Genomic DNA, 16,994 nt, shown 5'->3' with positions numbered 1-16,994 from the left:
CCCCCCCCTCCAGAAAAGTTAAAATAAAGAGATGGGGCAGGGAAGTAATACCCTGACCCCCTAGGACTGGTGGTGGGGTCCCCCAGGGAATTGTCAGGTCAAAAAGTATTTTTTTTTACAATTTTCACGACAAGAAGTGCAGGGGATCCGCAAATCCCAGCAAAAATAAATAAATAAATAATGTGCGGTCTCCTGCACTTGCTTAAACTTGGCCCCTGGGTGGGACATGTCCCAGGGGCAATATATAATTAATATTTTGGGAAGGGATGCGCACGCGGCCCCCCTCCTCGTGGCCAATCTTGGTTCTGGGGACTGCCACCTTCCCGGGGCACACCAAAAATGTGGTGAGGAGGGCCCCCCCTCCCAAGGCAGTTTACAGCCCGGGGGACTGCCACCTCCCGTGCTGGGCCTTTAAATGAAGAGATTGGCTGTGCGGGCCCCCTCATGGGCGTAATTTATGCCCCAGGGACCACCACCTTCCCGGGGCCACAGAAAAATTATGTAGGGAAAGGGGGCTGCATTTCTTCCTTCCCAGGCCATATACAGCTCCAGGGACCGTAACCCCCAAGGCCAGCTCCCTATGCCCTGAGGTGCCCACCCTTGGGACACAGTTGTTTTCTGTCACTTGGTGGGAGCTTTGACAGCTCCCACCAAGTGAGAGCAAACAGTAAGTTTGCTTTCAGCAGGCGGAATCAGGAAAACTGCATCCGCTTGCCTGGAGCAGGCATTTCACCTGTTTTCCTGCCCGTTTTCAAGCGGACAGGAAAGCAGATGAAACAATTGCTCCTGCACACAGGGAACAGCATTTCTTGCTGTTCCCTGCATGCAGAAGCAATGGGACTGCGGGGAAAATGTAGAATCCTCCCACAGTACATAAATTTGCATGCTGGGTGCCCCTCCTCTTTTTCTATTTGGATTGGCTGGGCCCTTGGAGAATAGGGTCCCCAGGGCAATATTCAGCTCAGGAAGGAGGGCCATGTGGCCCCCTCCTTTTCACAAATTGGCCTGGTCTCTTGGGATGGGATCCCCAGGGCCAAAATCGGCCCTGGGCCCCCCCGTGGGGTGCCTACGGGGGGTTGACCGCAGGGCCTGGCCAAAGGCCATGTGTGGCGCAGGTTTGGGTGCCTACGGAGGTTGGTCGCAGAGCGTAGTTGCAGGGCCAGGCCACAGGCCATTCCTTGGACATGCGCAGCTGGGGTTGAATTAACATAAGGTAATTAAATATTTCTTAACTTTTAAAAATCCTAGAAATCCACTGAAAAAACCAAAGGTTACAGGGACGTTATAGTTTGGAAATAGAATTTAAGAAATTCACAAGAAAATGAAAGGTTAGAGAGATGTTATGGTTAGGTGCAGATTTTACTTAATCCAAGAAACTACAACTTGTGCCCTAATGTACTATAACTAGTGCCCTCGCCATGCACTGCCACTTACCTCATATATTACATCAGTAATGACATCTTGTATCACATCATTCATAATATAACTGCAACATTTGCAATGAATTTGATGATGCGAAAACTGTGCATGGTGGAAGCGCGAGTTATAGTTAGTTAACTAAGGGCAAGAGTTATAGTTTCTTGAGGTAAGTATAACTGTTGAATTTCTGTGGTTTTGTGTGTGTAAAATCTGAAGATGCAGCACTAAGAAAAGTAAATCTATACTTAACTATGAAAGCACAACATTTCAAACCAACATAAACTCCTAGGAGAGGATTGTCTTTGGTTAGAGAGACGCCTCCCCTGACAGTGGACAAAACATTATTTTACACATTAATTTCTTCTTATTAGTCCTGTTCTTTGGTAACTCCTGAAATGATAATGTTGCTTTCCGCGAGTTTTAATGCGAAAACGTAACATTCCACTTGATCACTAATTAATAAATCAACAACCGCTTATATGTGCATTTAGAGTATGGTGGCAAAGACCAGTTTACCAGCTCTCAGAATGACAGTAGGGGCACAACTATCTTTCTCATGTTAGGAGTGCTTGCCGAAGGCATCCAGTACCACTGCATGTTGCCCATCATTTCTCGTTACAACAAACAAATGATGGACGGAATGCTGACAATGCAGACATTCTCCCCCAGTCAAGAGATCTGGGTTAAATCCATCGTTCTTTTGCCCACTACACCACCCCAGTTTAGACATGGCCATATGCAAATCAGTCTTGACCCTGTGCGTCATGGGAACAGTCCAGCCCGAACTGCCAAGCCATGTCTTCCCTGGACCGGAATCAAGCATCCTAGGACCGGTTTCTGGCTATCAGCCGTCATCAGCCAGGATAGCTTGACTCCAGTGGCGTAGTGAGCAAGGGTCCCACGTCTGGGAATACCCATCCCACTTAGGGTGAAAAGCGTTACAACAAACAAATGATGGACGGAATGCTGACAATGCAGACATTCTCCCCCAGTCAAGAGATCTGGGTTAAATCCATCGTTCTTTTGCCCACTACACAACCCCAGTTTAGACATGGCCATATGCAAATCAGTCTTGACCCTGTGCCTCATGGGAACAGTCCAGCCCGAACTGCCAAGCCATGTCTTCCCTGGACCGGAATCAAGCATCCTAGGACCGGTTTCTGGCTATCAGCCGTCATCAGCCAGGATAGCTTGACTCCAGTGGCGTAGTGGGCAAGGGTCCCACGTCTGGGAATACCCTTCCCACCTAGGGCGAAAAGCGTTACAACAAACAAATGATGGACGGAATGCTGACAATGCAGACATTCTCCCCCAGTCAAGAGATCTGGGTTAAATCCATCGTTCTTTTGCCCACTACACCACCCCAGTTTAGACATGGCCATATGCAAATCAGTCTTGACCCTGTGCCTCATGGGAACAGTCCAGCCCGAACTGCCAAGCCATGTCTTCCCTGGACCGGAATCAAGCATCCTAGGACCGGTTTCTGGCTATCAGCGGTCATCAGCCAGGATAGCTTGACTCCAGTGGCGTAGTGAGCAAGGGTCCCACATCTAGGAATACCCATCCCACTTAGGGCGAAAAGCGTTACAACAAACAAATGATGGACGGAATGCTGACAATGCAGACATTCTCCCCCAGTCAGGAGATCTGGGTTAAATCCATCGTTCTTTTGCCCACTACACCACCCCAGTTTAGACATGGCCATATGCAGATCAGTCTTGACCCTGTGCCTCGTGGGAACAGTCCAGCCCGAACTGCCAAGCCATGTCTTCCCTGGACCGGAATCAAGCATCCTAGGACCGGTTTCTGGCTATCAGCCGTCATCAGCCAGGATAGCTTGACTCCAGTGGCGTAGTGAGCAAGGTTCCCACGTCTGGGAATACCCATCCCACTTAGGGCGAAAAGCGTTACAACAAACAAATGATGGACGGAATGCTGACAATGCAGACATTCTCCCCCAGTCAAGAGATCTGGGTTAAATCCATCGTTCTTTTGCCCACTACACCACCCCAGTTTAGACATGGCCATATGCAAATCAGTCTTGACTCTGTGCCTCATGGGAACAGTCCAGCCCGAACTGCCAAGCCATGTCTTCCCTGGACCGGAATCAAGCATCCTAGGACCGGTTTCTGGCTATCAGCCGTCATCAGCCAGGATAGCTTGACTCCAGTGGCGTAGTGAGCAAGGGTCCCACGTCTGGGAATACCCATCCCACTTAGGGCGAAAAGCGTTACAACAAACAAATGATGGACGGAATGCTGACAATGCAGACATTCTCCCCCAGTCATTTCTCAGCAATGTCCTTTGAACCTCATTGCAGGCTTGAACTTGGCCCTGATCAGCACCTGGGGGCGATTGTTCACAGGTTACGGATTTTGGTAGGCCCTGGGTCACTGCTGGTAGATTTGGTGCCGGACCATGAATGGCCAGGAACTTCCACCTCATGTATGTGTGCAATGGGCTAACATGCAGTTCTTATTGAAGGCGCAGGAGTGCTGGTGGAGAACTCTGATAGCCTGGGAGCCAAGATGCTTGGTGTGAGAAGTGTGGAAGATGCAAACAACAAACACATCGAGCTCATTATTCTCCATTTGATTGTCAGAGTAAATGAAACAGGTTTTTAAAATAGGGATAAAATGTAACAATATAAAAGCATGGATTTAATTTAATACTGCCAGTTGCAAAGTATCATTAGGATGTGCTAGCCTTACATGAACTAAAGAATACGAGACTCGTGGTTATAATAAATTGATGCTTCTGAGCTCACAATTGCAGATTGCTGTTTAAAAGTTGTCAATGCAACCTGATAATTGACACAAAACCCATGGAATGAACAACATTAGCAAGAGTCTTCCTGAATTTGTATCTTAAAATGGGATACTTGATATTTTTGGTAAATAGGAATCATTCGCGTACATGTAAGAAGCAAAAGCCGATTGTGAAGTAAAGTTGGTGAAAGTCAGAAGTCTCTTCCCAAAGGTTTACTCCTACATTTGAAGAGGATATCTTACTTTTTGAAGATTTACAAAGACTCCCATGAGTACTTTCAGAAATCTACTGGAGTAGGTCCTCCTGTTGATCAAAAGGCTTCATTCAATCATATTTTGTACTCGGTGGAAAATCTGCATTAGTCAGTCATGCAACAATGTACAAACGTGTTTCCCTTTGCTCCTTCCCCTATAACCTCACGTAAAACAGGGCATTCCCTGCTTTTCCTACTCTGGATAGGCACTTCTTCTTCCTGTGACAGGAGTACATTTATTTGGGTTTCCAGACTGGAAATCTTCCCACAAAATATGTGTGGCTATTGAGAAACTCAAACATGTGTGAGAGATTACTGCATTTTCCATGCCCTACCTCCACAAATTTTGCTGTTGATGAAATTGTTTAATTATTAGTCATTTGTACCACTGTGTCGCCTGACTTCGTAGGAAATTTGCATGTAAAAAGCACATTTTCTGGATTTTTTTCAACACTGTAACTCCCAAAAAGTATCATGAAGATATTCCTGTCTTTTTTCCTGAAACAATGCCACAAAAACTAAACATGCGTGTTTTTTTTCTCCCCCACGAACATTTTTGAAGCTGTGTTTCTCTTACATTTTTGTTTTAGAAAGAATGTTACATTTCGTTTATTCTCTAAAGATGAAGTTTTTTTCAGTATTTTAATGAAATTTGCGTACGTGGAGCTTCAGTTTTTTCCATACGACTAATGGTAAACATGAATTCTCAACATTTTTTCTGTTGTTGTGCCATACCATAATCATCTGGGAGTTTGAAAGAACGATGCTAGCAACAGCATGGCCCAGAAATTGGTGGTGGAAAACGTGCCACAACAATACAGGAGCAACAATAAGACAACCTGCTGTACTGAGAGTCTCTCACATGTTTGCCTTATCCAGTAACCCCGGAAGCATACAAGCTTTTCAGTTTTTTTTCTGCAGTGACCCTGGTCATAGCACAAAATTCTGCACTTGTTCTCATGCAGCTGAATACCTTGTTTATAAAAATGTAAATACAGTCTTTATTGCGCATATGTTAATTATTTACTTTTGGAAAGCATTAATGCAGTTCTAGAAATTAACACTGTCTTATAAGAGTGTGATTCACCAAGCACCTCGCCTGGATATCAGTCAGAAAGTGTAGATAGCAGCTGCTAAAATGTCAAATAATATTCTATTTTTTATTTTGTCCTAATTGTGTTGATGTGAGTCACTTTGTCAAACAAGGCACAGTAATCATCCTTGAAATCGCAAATGTATTCACAGTTGAACTTGGCTGCAGACTTTTTTGCTTTTTAGTTATCCTGTGCAGTTTTTTTTTTATCATTATCTGTTCTTCCTGAATCAGATCTAAATTCTGTTATTAAGGGTCAGAAATGCTCCAATTACTAACATTTCTGTATTTTTTAATGTTCTGATTCAGTCAACCACCTGCCTCACCCAGCACACAGGAAGCCATCCAAGGCATGTTATCTATGGCAAACCTCTCCTCTTCAGATTCCTGTATACAGTCGCCTTGGAGTGCAAGCCAAGCTAAAAATAACAGCCTCTCAACTCAAAACTCCAAGAAATCTGCCAGCAACAAGACTGTAAGCAAACGTGTTATCAAGAAAACAATAAAACACATCGACATGGACGACTATGAGGACCAGGACCACATGGATGCCTGTTTTAAGGATTCTGATTTTGGTGAGTATAATTGTTATACCAAAGTGGTCACCTTTGTCAGTTGAAATAGCACTTCTGAACAGATGGTATGAGCCAAACAGCCTACAACAAAACTAGGTGCCATGTACAGGCGGTGGAGCAGAGGAATCCATGTCACCATATGTGTTAAACTCCTGCAGTATGTTTTGTGTTGCATCAAAGGCAGCATCAACAGGCTTTCTGGTTGCATTGAAAAAATGCAAATTGTCGTGCCATAGACCTATTTTTAAATCTGCAAATAAATGCATATTTTTTTCCGAAAAGCTATTTTTTTCACAGACAAATCTTCCACTAAGAATGGTATACATCTAGGTAAATACACCTCTGCGTTTAAACATAGACTGGCACTGAAATTGAATGGCAACAATGCTTAGATTCTGGTGTAATGGTTGTGGTAGCATGAATTATTTTATTTCTCAAAATTCATACCCTGTTCGTGTAAGTTCAAAAACTGTAACTCCCATATCGATGGTACCAGGCCACACTAGTGGCAGACAGTGAAATAAACCAATACCAGTAACATGTCATAAAATAACATTACATAAAAACATTATGCCCCTTCTTTGGGACATGGCTGTATACTCCTAAAACGTACAGCGTGCACCTGAAACTGAAGTGTTCGTCGGTGATCTTGATGTGTGTGGCAAGTGTGTTGAACAATCAAGCTGCTTCTACACAATGGAAAGCCCCCCCCCCTAATAAGACTTTGTGATCTAGCAGAGCATAGATCTCTAGCAGAGCATAGATCTACAACAGATGTTTTATGCAGAAATTAAATGCCTTCGTGGTGAGTCGATCTATGTATGAAATAGAAGGATGCGAACAACATCCTGCTAACTGGTAGCAAATGCCAAGTGTAGGCGTGTGATTCTGCCTCTACAAAAGTAGAAGTTTGAAGGTGCTGCTAACTGTGCATTCAGTATGTCGGAAATCAAATGATGCCCAATAAGGCGTCGCAGGAACACGGCTGATGTGATCAGCTGATCTGGAATTACTAAGATCAGATCTCTACAACTTTTATTGTTCCCAAAGAAGGCAAGGCAATCTTGCACAGACACCTGCCCCAACTTCGTGAGCTCAGTCAGTAATGACTTACAAGTGATTCAAGTCTTTCACAGATTAAAGAGACAACCCTCTATCTGTTTAATGGCTTATGTCCAGGGAATCATCAGACCTACCATTTAATTGTATGTTTATTCAGGTTAATTTAAAAAAAAAAAAAAAAAAAAAGGTCAGCCATCCTCTGGTCGACTGCAAGAAGAGGAGGTGAAAGTGTTTCTTACTGGTTGAGATTTAAAAATGAGGGAGTGCCAGATACCTGTAAAAAGATCAGGGGCACTCCTTCTGCTGCTCCAACGCAGAATGGGGAGGTGGGGTCTGTGCATTTCTGTTTTCTATGCACTGCGCATACATTAACTCAGAATGTCTAAGTGCATGTACTGCTGACAGCAGAGCTCAGAAACATGAAGAGGCAATTACCAGCCTGTGTTTATGAGCTCTGATGTCTGCAGCCCAGGCACTAACGCTGACATTTTCAAAGTGAATGTATGTGCTGATGATGGGAAAAAGCAGAAAAGGGGAACATGTTGTGGTTCCTGATCCTCTCCAGGGACTGTATCATGAATGGCTGTGCAGTCGCAGAGCACAGCTGGCCACTCTTCTTCTTAAACCATTGCATTGTCAAAAGAGTATCCCCTCAACTCAGAAACTGTCTGAGTGAGTGCAGGAGATGCAGGCAGCACAGCTCAGAAAAGGTGAGCAGTACGTACCGAGTCCTTTTTCCGAGCTGTATTGTCTGCATCTCATGCACTGCGATTTCTTCGAAAGAGAGACAGCTCTGCTCTGCACCAGTGCACTCGTTCATGATACGGCCGCAGGACTTGATTCTAAATAAAGTGGTGTACTTGGAGATGTAAAAAGCAGCAGAAGGTTCAGAGAAGTGCTGAAACCTCACTGCCATCTGCCGCTCTTTTGAGGTTGTCAAGGATATTTGTGAAAGGTTTGGAAGTTGGTCTTGGACTACTCTGGGGCCAACTAGACAGTGAACCGTCACAGTGCAAATGTAGCAGAAAACAGCCCTCGTCTTGGAAATTATCATTTCCGTTCATCCATAGTAAAAGTGTAATTTTATTATATCCAGCCAACATTTAAAGAGCTCATTGCTAAAAGATATCACTACTTTTACAGAATATATTGATGAAATCCTGCATAGCACTCCCAAGATGAAGTCCATATTTGTTCCCCAAAACACAGAAACAGGAAGATATGGCACAGAAACACAGACACATGCACGTAAACACATGCATACACACACACATAAAAGTAATGTGCATTCATCATACAAGGAGAGTATGAGAGAGAAAGCTAAAACCTCATCTGCTCATTCGCTCTTTCTGAATTCTAAACTTAGTAGCACTCTTTTTTTACCCCACTTTTTTCCTTACTCATTCCCACCGCCCCATCAACCTTCCCTTTCCATCACATAACACTCTAGTTATCTTACTCTTTTTACTTCTCTAGTTTGTGTAGATGCCATCAATGGAAGTAAGTTGTGTTTTGCACAAATGTGATTTAGATTACCTTGCAATTTACCTAACATAATAAAAATTATCTAATCTGACTGACTAATGTGTTGTTATCTTCCTTAGTTTATCCTTCACTGGAATCAGATGAAGACCACCCAGTATTTAAATCCCGGTCCAAGAAGAGAAAAAGCTCAGATGATGCTCCATATAGCCCGACTGGTGGGTGTTTCGTTTTAATTTTATTTTTCATTCAATATGGAGGAAACAGATTAAAAAAATTAGGTCTAAAATTAACTATTTGTTTGCTGCGTAAGGGTTCTACACCGCTATATGATGTTCATTGGAAAGGCTTTTTAAAGATAGTTGCAGATACATGGAAATTACTGACTAGACACTTCTCATGTGCTTGATAGTTATTGTTAATCCTTTCGTAAATTAGCAGTTTAAACCAGTCTTCTAAATTATTTTCTTCTTAGTAACTTGGGCGACACATCATTAACATGTTGCAAACGTAGTGTGCATTATGTCAAGGGATCTTCTTGACTGAGGCGTTCTTGAACTGGGTTGATAATTGATAGTTGGTCATTTCCACAAAGAAAACAAAACAAGATATGACTATCCTAATAAAGAAAAGTGCACATGCACAACTATAGCTAAAACAGAGCACAAGTTGTCCAGGGCTGCTTGGTACCCAGATTCCTGCTCAATTTCTTCCTGTAGATTAAGCATGTAGTCTGAATGTGTGACAGGAGGTGTGGGTCCTACATTCCGAGTAGGAAAATCATTATACTTTAATATCATAATGATAATCTCAAGGACACAAATATTGACGGTTAAATCTGTGTATATTTTCTATTCCTAATTCCACATCTACGTACCTTGACCATATGTATATGGTCAAGGTACGCAGATGAGGAGTTAAAAACTGCGAATATATACTTTCTTAAATGCACTCACCATTCAGTATTTTTTGCCGTCGATATTTTGGGCATGATATTAAGGTATAACAGTATTCCTTAAATGATAGTCCAGGCTTTTAACCGGCAGAGCAATGTATAATATGTTCTATATTGAACTAAATCTTTATATGTATGTATTTTTTTTAAGTGGTCAAGTAGTTATTTGGATACATGACTACTAAATGATAGGGATGACTTGTCTGTGATGGAAGTGATCTTCAGCACTTACGTTCTTCTGTCAATCCGAATTAGAAGGCGAAGATCCAGTGTTCTTTAACACTAAAGGGAAATTTTATGGGATGGGAAAAAATTTACTTTTCAGGTGTGAACGATTGTCGAAAGAGATCTATTCTGACAATATGAAATGTACACTTGATGGCACCTCACACCTAGACATAGAAGTTGCATTGATAGTTTGTGGCTCGTTACTTACATATCAGAGTTGAACAATGGAGGAGGGAAATGCAAACCTTTAATAGTACTGACTTGACTGATCATTGTTCCTCCCGTTCAGAAATGAGGTCAGCTGCAAAGTCTTCCAAAATGGGGCATTTGCCATGAACTAATATGCACTGCTTTCATTTTATCTTGTATTTTGGCATTTTGTATAAGCGCTACTGTACTGAAAGGTATAGCTGTGCTGTAGACCCCAAGAACAGATGAGGACAAATGCATCACTTACAAGGAACCACTTTAACATCAAACATCAACATTAAAAATGGCCGGTTAACATCTACTTCAGCAAGGAGCTTAACAAATGACGGTGACAATCCTAGTAGATAGAAAGAGGTAAAATAGAGAAAAGAGAGCTGCAGATCTAGGATGATATACTGCAAAAATGAGGAAAAAGGAGAAGGAACTTTGCTGTAGCTCAGATGGTAGAGATTGCAGCAAATAGTGCAGGAGGGAGGGACAGTAACAGCAGTAAGAGCACATAGCATGCAAATCGAGCAAAGGTATTGGAAGGTGAAAGTGAGAAATGGTAGAAGTAACAGTGAGGTACTCTGAAGAAAGAGGGACTGCAAAACAGGTAGAAAAAGCAGGAAAATCAAAGAGGTGTGTGGGATACTTCAGGAGTACTTTTAAAAAATATGCAGTCAGCTTTTTGCATAATTTCTTTTGAGTCTCTGAGCATCTCAGATCATCAGGAAGGCAATCCCAGATAGAAGTGGCTGCTCTGGAAAAGGATTGTATTGACACTTTATAGTTCTGATTTTGTTGTTCTATAGTCTTGAGTTACAAAGACACCTCATATATGTGATGACATCAGAGATCTTGAGAGATGAGTGACAGTACTCTGGCTCTTGCAGGTGTATCATTTTTAAAGCCATACACACCGGTGTGAACCTTTCTGGCTTCTTAGGCGGTGGTGTAATCTCAGAGAGGTGGTGCACAACTGACAACATTCTTGGGATGACAAATGCAAAAGATTCAAAATCAAGAGCAGTCTCCACACTCAGATTATTTCTGAAACCGTCTCTATTTTTCTTGAGGATCTCAGTAACCAGTATTTTGTATTACGTTACATGTTAATCAATCTCTGTTTCTTTAATATTTATTCTTAATAGCACTCTTCCTATTCGTTCTTTTAAAAATTTAGCAAGAGTTGGCCCTTCGGTACCGCGGCAAGACAGACCTGTTCGAGAGGGTACCAGAGTGGCCTCCATTGAAACTGGGCTGGCCGCAGCTGCGGCAAAATTATCTCATCAGGTAATGCTACTCATGGTGCATGCTTATCCCAAAAAATCCTATTTCGGATTTATGCATCTGTTTTATTTTTTCGTGTTTGTCTCCCGGCTTGATACGTTTACACAATACTCTGTCCCGCATTCAATTAGAAAATGTATAATTCTGCTTCTGTTTGCAGTTTGTCAATTTGGAACATTGTTGCGTGAGTCAATATGGGCTACATTATCTAGGCTTCAGTCCCATCTTAAGTGTCTCTTTTTAAGTGCTCAATGCTCTAGCTAGGTTGTAGTCTAGAATATATCGCGGACGGAATATATAGCGGCCACAATATCATGACCAAAATAATGGAGAATATAGATTTAATATTCTTAACTCTACAACTACGTACCATGAAGATATATGTGTCATCAAGGAACATTGATTCGGAGTTAGGTATAGAAAATCTATATGTCCTTCCCTGTTGATTTTTTGGCCCTTGATACTCTACTCATGATATTGTGAATCCTCAGTATTTTTCTGGACCCACACCACACCCTTTAACTAATCATCATCACATTACATTTATTCATCTTAATAAAATGCCATAAGGTAAAAGGAACTTCGGAACCTACATATCAAAATATTATCTAACAAACTATTCAAAATGTATGACATTTCATATAAAACAATAAAGATTTTAAAAAGACATTCGCCAATTTTTCAGCTGCTTCATCCATGTCATTGCATGCCATATTTTCTACAGAAATCATATTGCTGCACTACAGCCCTATCAGCCAGAAAGAATCAGATCCTCTGTCACATGGGTTCACTGCTCCATTTCTAAAAGTTGTGGTCTTCCGCTCTTGCGTCCAGTGCACTTGAACAGTGCTACAGCTTTTGCATTATTTCAGTCGTATCATAAATTATAAATTTGCACATGATTAAAATCGGCATTTAAAAAAATAAATGTTCATCTTTTACTCATGGAGTTTTCTTTGGAGGGCAAAATGTTGCTTACCCTACTATAGTTTCTATTGTATATGTATATATATATATATATATATATATATATATATATATATTACCTACTGGCGGTCGCCAGTAGGTAGTTATAGTTAGGACCCCTTTTCCATAGGAAATCCGCAACATTCTATTTTGAATAACTTTGGCGCCGGTCGATGAATCCTCGCGAATTTCTCAAAATAGGTGGGGCGCTACGCTCCGCTCCTACCCTGAAAGTCTCGGGGGGATTCGTCAAGCGGGGGCTGAGATAAAAGGGGGGTCCCAAAACGCGTTTTTCCCATGCATTTTTCCATAGGACCTTTAGACAGAGCTACAGCCCGAACGGCTGAATAGAATTACTAGAAATTTGGCAGAGAGGTAGTCCCTATGTCAAGGAAGTGCCTTTTGTAGGTTTGGTGTAAATCTGTTCAGTAGATTCTGAGAAAATAGCCTTTAAATCAATATATATATCTGAACCCGCTTACGGTACGCTTACCGTACGCTTACCGTACGCGTACGGTGGCGTGCGCGAGCGCGATTCTGATTGGCTCTTAGATCTTAGTAAACATTCGAATCGGCCGAAACCAGGAAGCGGCGTCCGCCATTTTGTCTCTCGCACTGAGTGTTATTTATCAAACATGATGCCCAAAAACATGTTACGGGGCTGTTTTGACAACTCCCTCCCACATAGTCATGTTGAGGGAGTCCCCAAACATCCCCCAAGAGCAAAAACGGTTTTATTTTTTTTTCGGCAATTTCGCCGAGTACGCTTACCGTACGCTTACCGTAAGCGTACGGTAAAAAATAGAAATAAAAAAAACACTATCCACACTTACCCCACCCCCTGTGCTTTTGGTGGCTGTAGGCCACCAAATGTACAGGGCTTATTACATCAGTAAAAAAACTATATTTTGGCAACATGAAATTATAAAATCGAAATAAAAAAAACACCATCCACATTGACCCCACCCCCTGCGCTTTTGGTGGCCGAAGGCCACCAAATGTACAGGGCTTATTAAAGTTGATAAAAACCGTGCACGGAACGCACTGCGTTAAGTGGGCGCGCACGCCTCGAATGGCGTAAAGTAACTTAGCATTTAAAAAACCGTACAAATTCACTGAAAAAACCATAGGTTTCACACACGTTATAGTTAGGAATTAGCATTTAAAAAACCTTGCAAATTCACTGAAAAAACCATAGGTTTCACACATGTTATAGTTAGCGGAAATTTTACTGATAAAAAACCAATAAAATTGCCCCGTTATAGTTAGTGCTGGCAACTATAACTCACGCGACCGCAATCTTCTGCTGATGACATATGTGTCTTTATAAAAAAAAATATTTGTAATATATGTATAGCTAAAAATGTATGGAAGAAGACATGGGCAAATAAGTGTCTAAATACAGTATTAGCATCAGCAGAAGATTGCGGTCGCGTGAGTTATAGTTGCCAGCACTAACTATAACGGGGCAATTTTATTGGTTTTTTATCAGTAAAATTTCCGCTAACTATAACATGTGTGAAACCTATGGTTTTTTCAGTGAATATATATATATATATATATATATATAATGCTTTAGGTTATGCTGAAGGGGATTTTGTATCGAAGAGTTTAAATGGTGCACCAGGCGCAAACCATTGCATCTGAACCAATTTATGCCTCTGCTCCTCATAATTAGTCTTTATTCATCAGATTCGCTGCTGATTTAATTTAGGAGCATTAATGTCCATTAACTTATATGACTCACTAGGATAATATATTCAGTTCAGTGTGGCGCGGTTAGAACTCCATATATTTCTTGATTGATCAGTATGAAGCATAAATCTAAACCAATGTAATCAAATTAAACCTGATTTGATGTAGCACAAACTCATTGATAAAGAAAGTTAGAATGTGCCTAATGACCATAATCTGAAGGATAAACCTGGGCTGGATGTGTAGTTACTCTTGAAGGGAAGAGATGTTGTTTTTTCCTTAGGTGAGCTACTAAAATGCAAAAACAGTTGATGGACAGAATGCAGAACAATGTCATACATTCACCCCAGCACTAAAATGGTAATATTTCTACAGTGCAAGAATAATCCTCATCTCTGGTGCTGTTAATCTTGGAGTGATGCTAACAGCTGTGGATCAGCACAATAATGTAATGACAAACAGTTGTTGGCCGGGAGAGAAGAGAGACTCGCGAAAACTGCGAGTAATTTATTGTAACAACTTAAATTCACCTTCAAAACTGGATGTGACTGATGTCTCATTAACACGATTAGAGAAGGAAATGGCTGCAATAATGACTCATTAGATATGTCAATTTCGGTGCCAAGTTCACTTAGATTCTGATGTCGTTAGCAATTCTTGTTGTCAAAGAAAGGCCAGGTTCCCATTTCATTAGATCGCTGACTCTGCGATGCACACGTGTCTCGTAAGCGCCTCTTGCTGCCCCTGTGAGACAGATACGGCGGGCTTTAGCACTGGTGGCGCCCTGTGCGACAGTGTTTGTTGGCGCCCCCCATAGACTCCCTCACTACCACCCTCAAGTCTCCATAAACACTCTCTGCGCTTCCTATACCAGACAATCAATCATATGTGTGTAAAATAGGTTATAGGAAATGTTACATAAGCCAGAAGACTACAAGGTGAGTCACATGTCATCCATACTGGTAGACAGTATAGTTTAAGAGTGCTTAGGCTGGAAAAGCACAGACTCAGAATTTAAAACATAACCCCATGCTTGGGGGTTACATTTAATAATAAGGTTTTTTTTAAACCAAAATGAATCCTTTTTAAAACATTATAATAATGAAAGCCCGAGGAAAAATCATAATTCTTTAATCTATACCTTGCAGTTTGCATGCAGCTCTTTGATGACAGTTATTAGCTCACTGTTCCATGTTAGGACTTTAGTAGCAACAAAAGGATTTCTCTGACAAAAGCACTAACCTATTTAAAATATATGCACTTTGTGATCTGCATGGTTCTTTGCAGCAGGCATCTTAACCCTATGTGCTAACATAAAATGAGTTAAATCTTCCACTAGACAAAACTCCTTCTCTTTCCAGGAAGAACATTAATCACTGTGATATCTTGGCATGTTTATTTTTGCATGAAAATTGCAGGGCCAGCAATGCAGCAGCAGGTGCTTTGAACACCATAAAATACTTCCAAACAGGCGCCGCCTCGAAGAGTCTGCACCCGGCAGGGTGACCAACCGTCCGTAAATTTCACGGACAGTCCGTAATTTCGGCCGTCTGTCCGTTGTCCGTGAAGGATTCTTTAACGGATGCCATTTGTCCGTCATTTTAACCGGGCACCGGTCGCACCACCCTAAAGCCGGCACAGCTTCCACCCACCTCCCTTTTAGACTCCAATGCTGTTGAGGTCGGGTGTAACAGACTCCGATGCAGTACCAACGCTCAGATACCCAGCAGAATTGGAGAGGCACAGCGGGATGGCAACCCTCACACCTTCCGCCCTTGATGAGCTGTTAAGAGGTGCTTGAAGGTGACTGAGAGGGAGGGGCTGCAGCCTCAGGAGCAGGGGCATCTATTCAGATGCAAACAGCCCTGAATGCGTCATGTCTCTGCAACTTAGAGGGGCCTCACACATTCCCTTTCTGCCCAGGGCCCCAAACATCATAGAACCCACCCTGATTACACCGAGGCAGCACGTGGTTCTCTTCACAGAGCTTAATTACTGTCATTAAATTGTAAGCAAACCTCGGTTCTTCAAACATGCAGTCTATAATGTAATAAAATAAAGAAATGGCACAAACGCACCCACACTGATTAACAAAGTATGGAGGACAATCAGTTAAATCAGTTCTCTTGGAGTATCTCCTTTAAGGACTGTACATCACGGTGGGGTGTGGCAAAACTAACATTTTGGAAAGAGAGCCTGTCTTCTCGTTGTCTTGCCCAGGAGGGGGTGAGGAGCCCTACCCCACCCTGGAAGAGAACAAGATGATACTAGAATACTGCATGCCCACCCTGGTGGATCCTGTTCCCCCTCCTGTGATGGATCCTGCCCCCCCCCCCCCAATGATGGCTCCTGCCCCCCCCCCATGTGGTGGCTCCTGTCCCCCCCCACTGCCTGTGATGGCTCCTGCCCCCCCTATTGGCTCCTGACCCCCCCTGTGGTGGATCCTGTCCCAGTCCTGGAATGGCTCCTGCAGCGAGGGTGAAGTTCTTGATGGGCCTCTTCTCAAAACGGCTCAGCTCAAAATTAATATGAAAAGGTGGGCGAGTGAGTAAGTAAAGGGATGGGTGGATGTCTGGATGAATTAGTGAAAGGGTGAATGGATGAATGAAAGATTGAATAGGTGGTAATGAGAGAGGATGGATGGATGGATTGATGAGCGAGTGGAAGGATGGATGAGAGAAAAAGTAAATAGCTGGATGTATTGGTGGAAGGGTAGCTAGATGGATAAAAGGGTGGATGGATGAGTGAAAGGATGGATGAGTGAAAAGGTGGATGATGAGTGAGTGGTTGGATGGATGAGTGAAATGATGGATGGATTGATGAATTGATAAGTGCAAGGGTGAATGGATGGAGGGATGAGTGAAAGGGTGGATGTAAGGATGGATGGGTGAGTGAAAGGGAGGGTAGATGGACAAAATGATGAATAGATGAGTGAAAAGATAGATGGATGAGAGAAAGGATGGATGAGTTGATAGGGTCAATGGATGGATTCATGAGTGGATGAGTAGATGGATG

At 42.3% G+C, this 16,994-nt stretch overlaps 1 protein-coding gene across 2 annotated transcripts in view; it reads left to right on the top strand.

The window, feature by feature from the left end:
* PHF2 (PHD finger protein 2) overlaps window positions 1-16,994 on the top strand; it is a 499,797-nt gene that overhangs the window by 433,673 nt on the left and 49,130 nt on the right. For both annotated transcript variants that reach the window (XM_085624580.1, XM_085624579.1), the window contains exons 18-20: window positions 5,844-6,109; window positions 8,776-8,871; window positions 11,212-11,321. In XM_085624580.1, coding sequence (XP_085480706.1) covers window positions 5,844-6,109; window positions 8,776-8,871; window positions 11,212-11,321 — 472 coding nt within the window. The remainder of the gene's footprint in view (window positions 1-5,843; window positions 6,110-8,775; window positions 8,872-11,211; window positions 11,322-16,994) is intronic.

This window comes from Triturus cristatus, chromosome 9, assembly GCF_964204655.1.
Source record: "Triturus cristatus chromosome 9, aTriCri1.1, whole genome shotgun sequence".
Classification (NCBI taxonomy): domain Eukaryota; kingdom Metazoa; phylum Chordata; class Amphibia; order Caudata; family Salamandridae; genus Triturus; species Triturus cristatus.
This window is presented reverse-complemented; position numbering and strand designations above follow the sequence as displayed.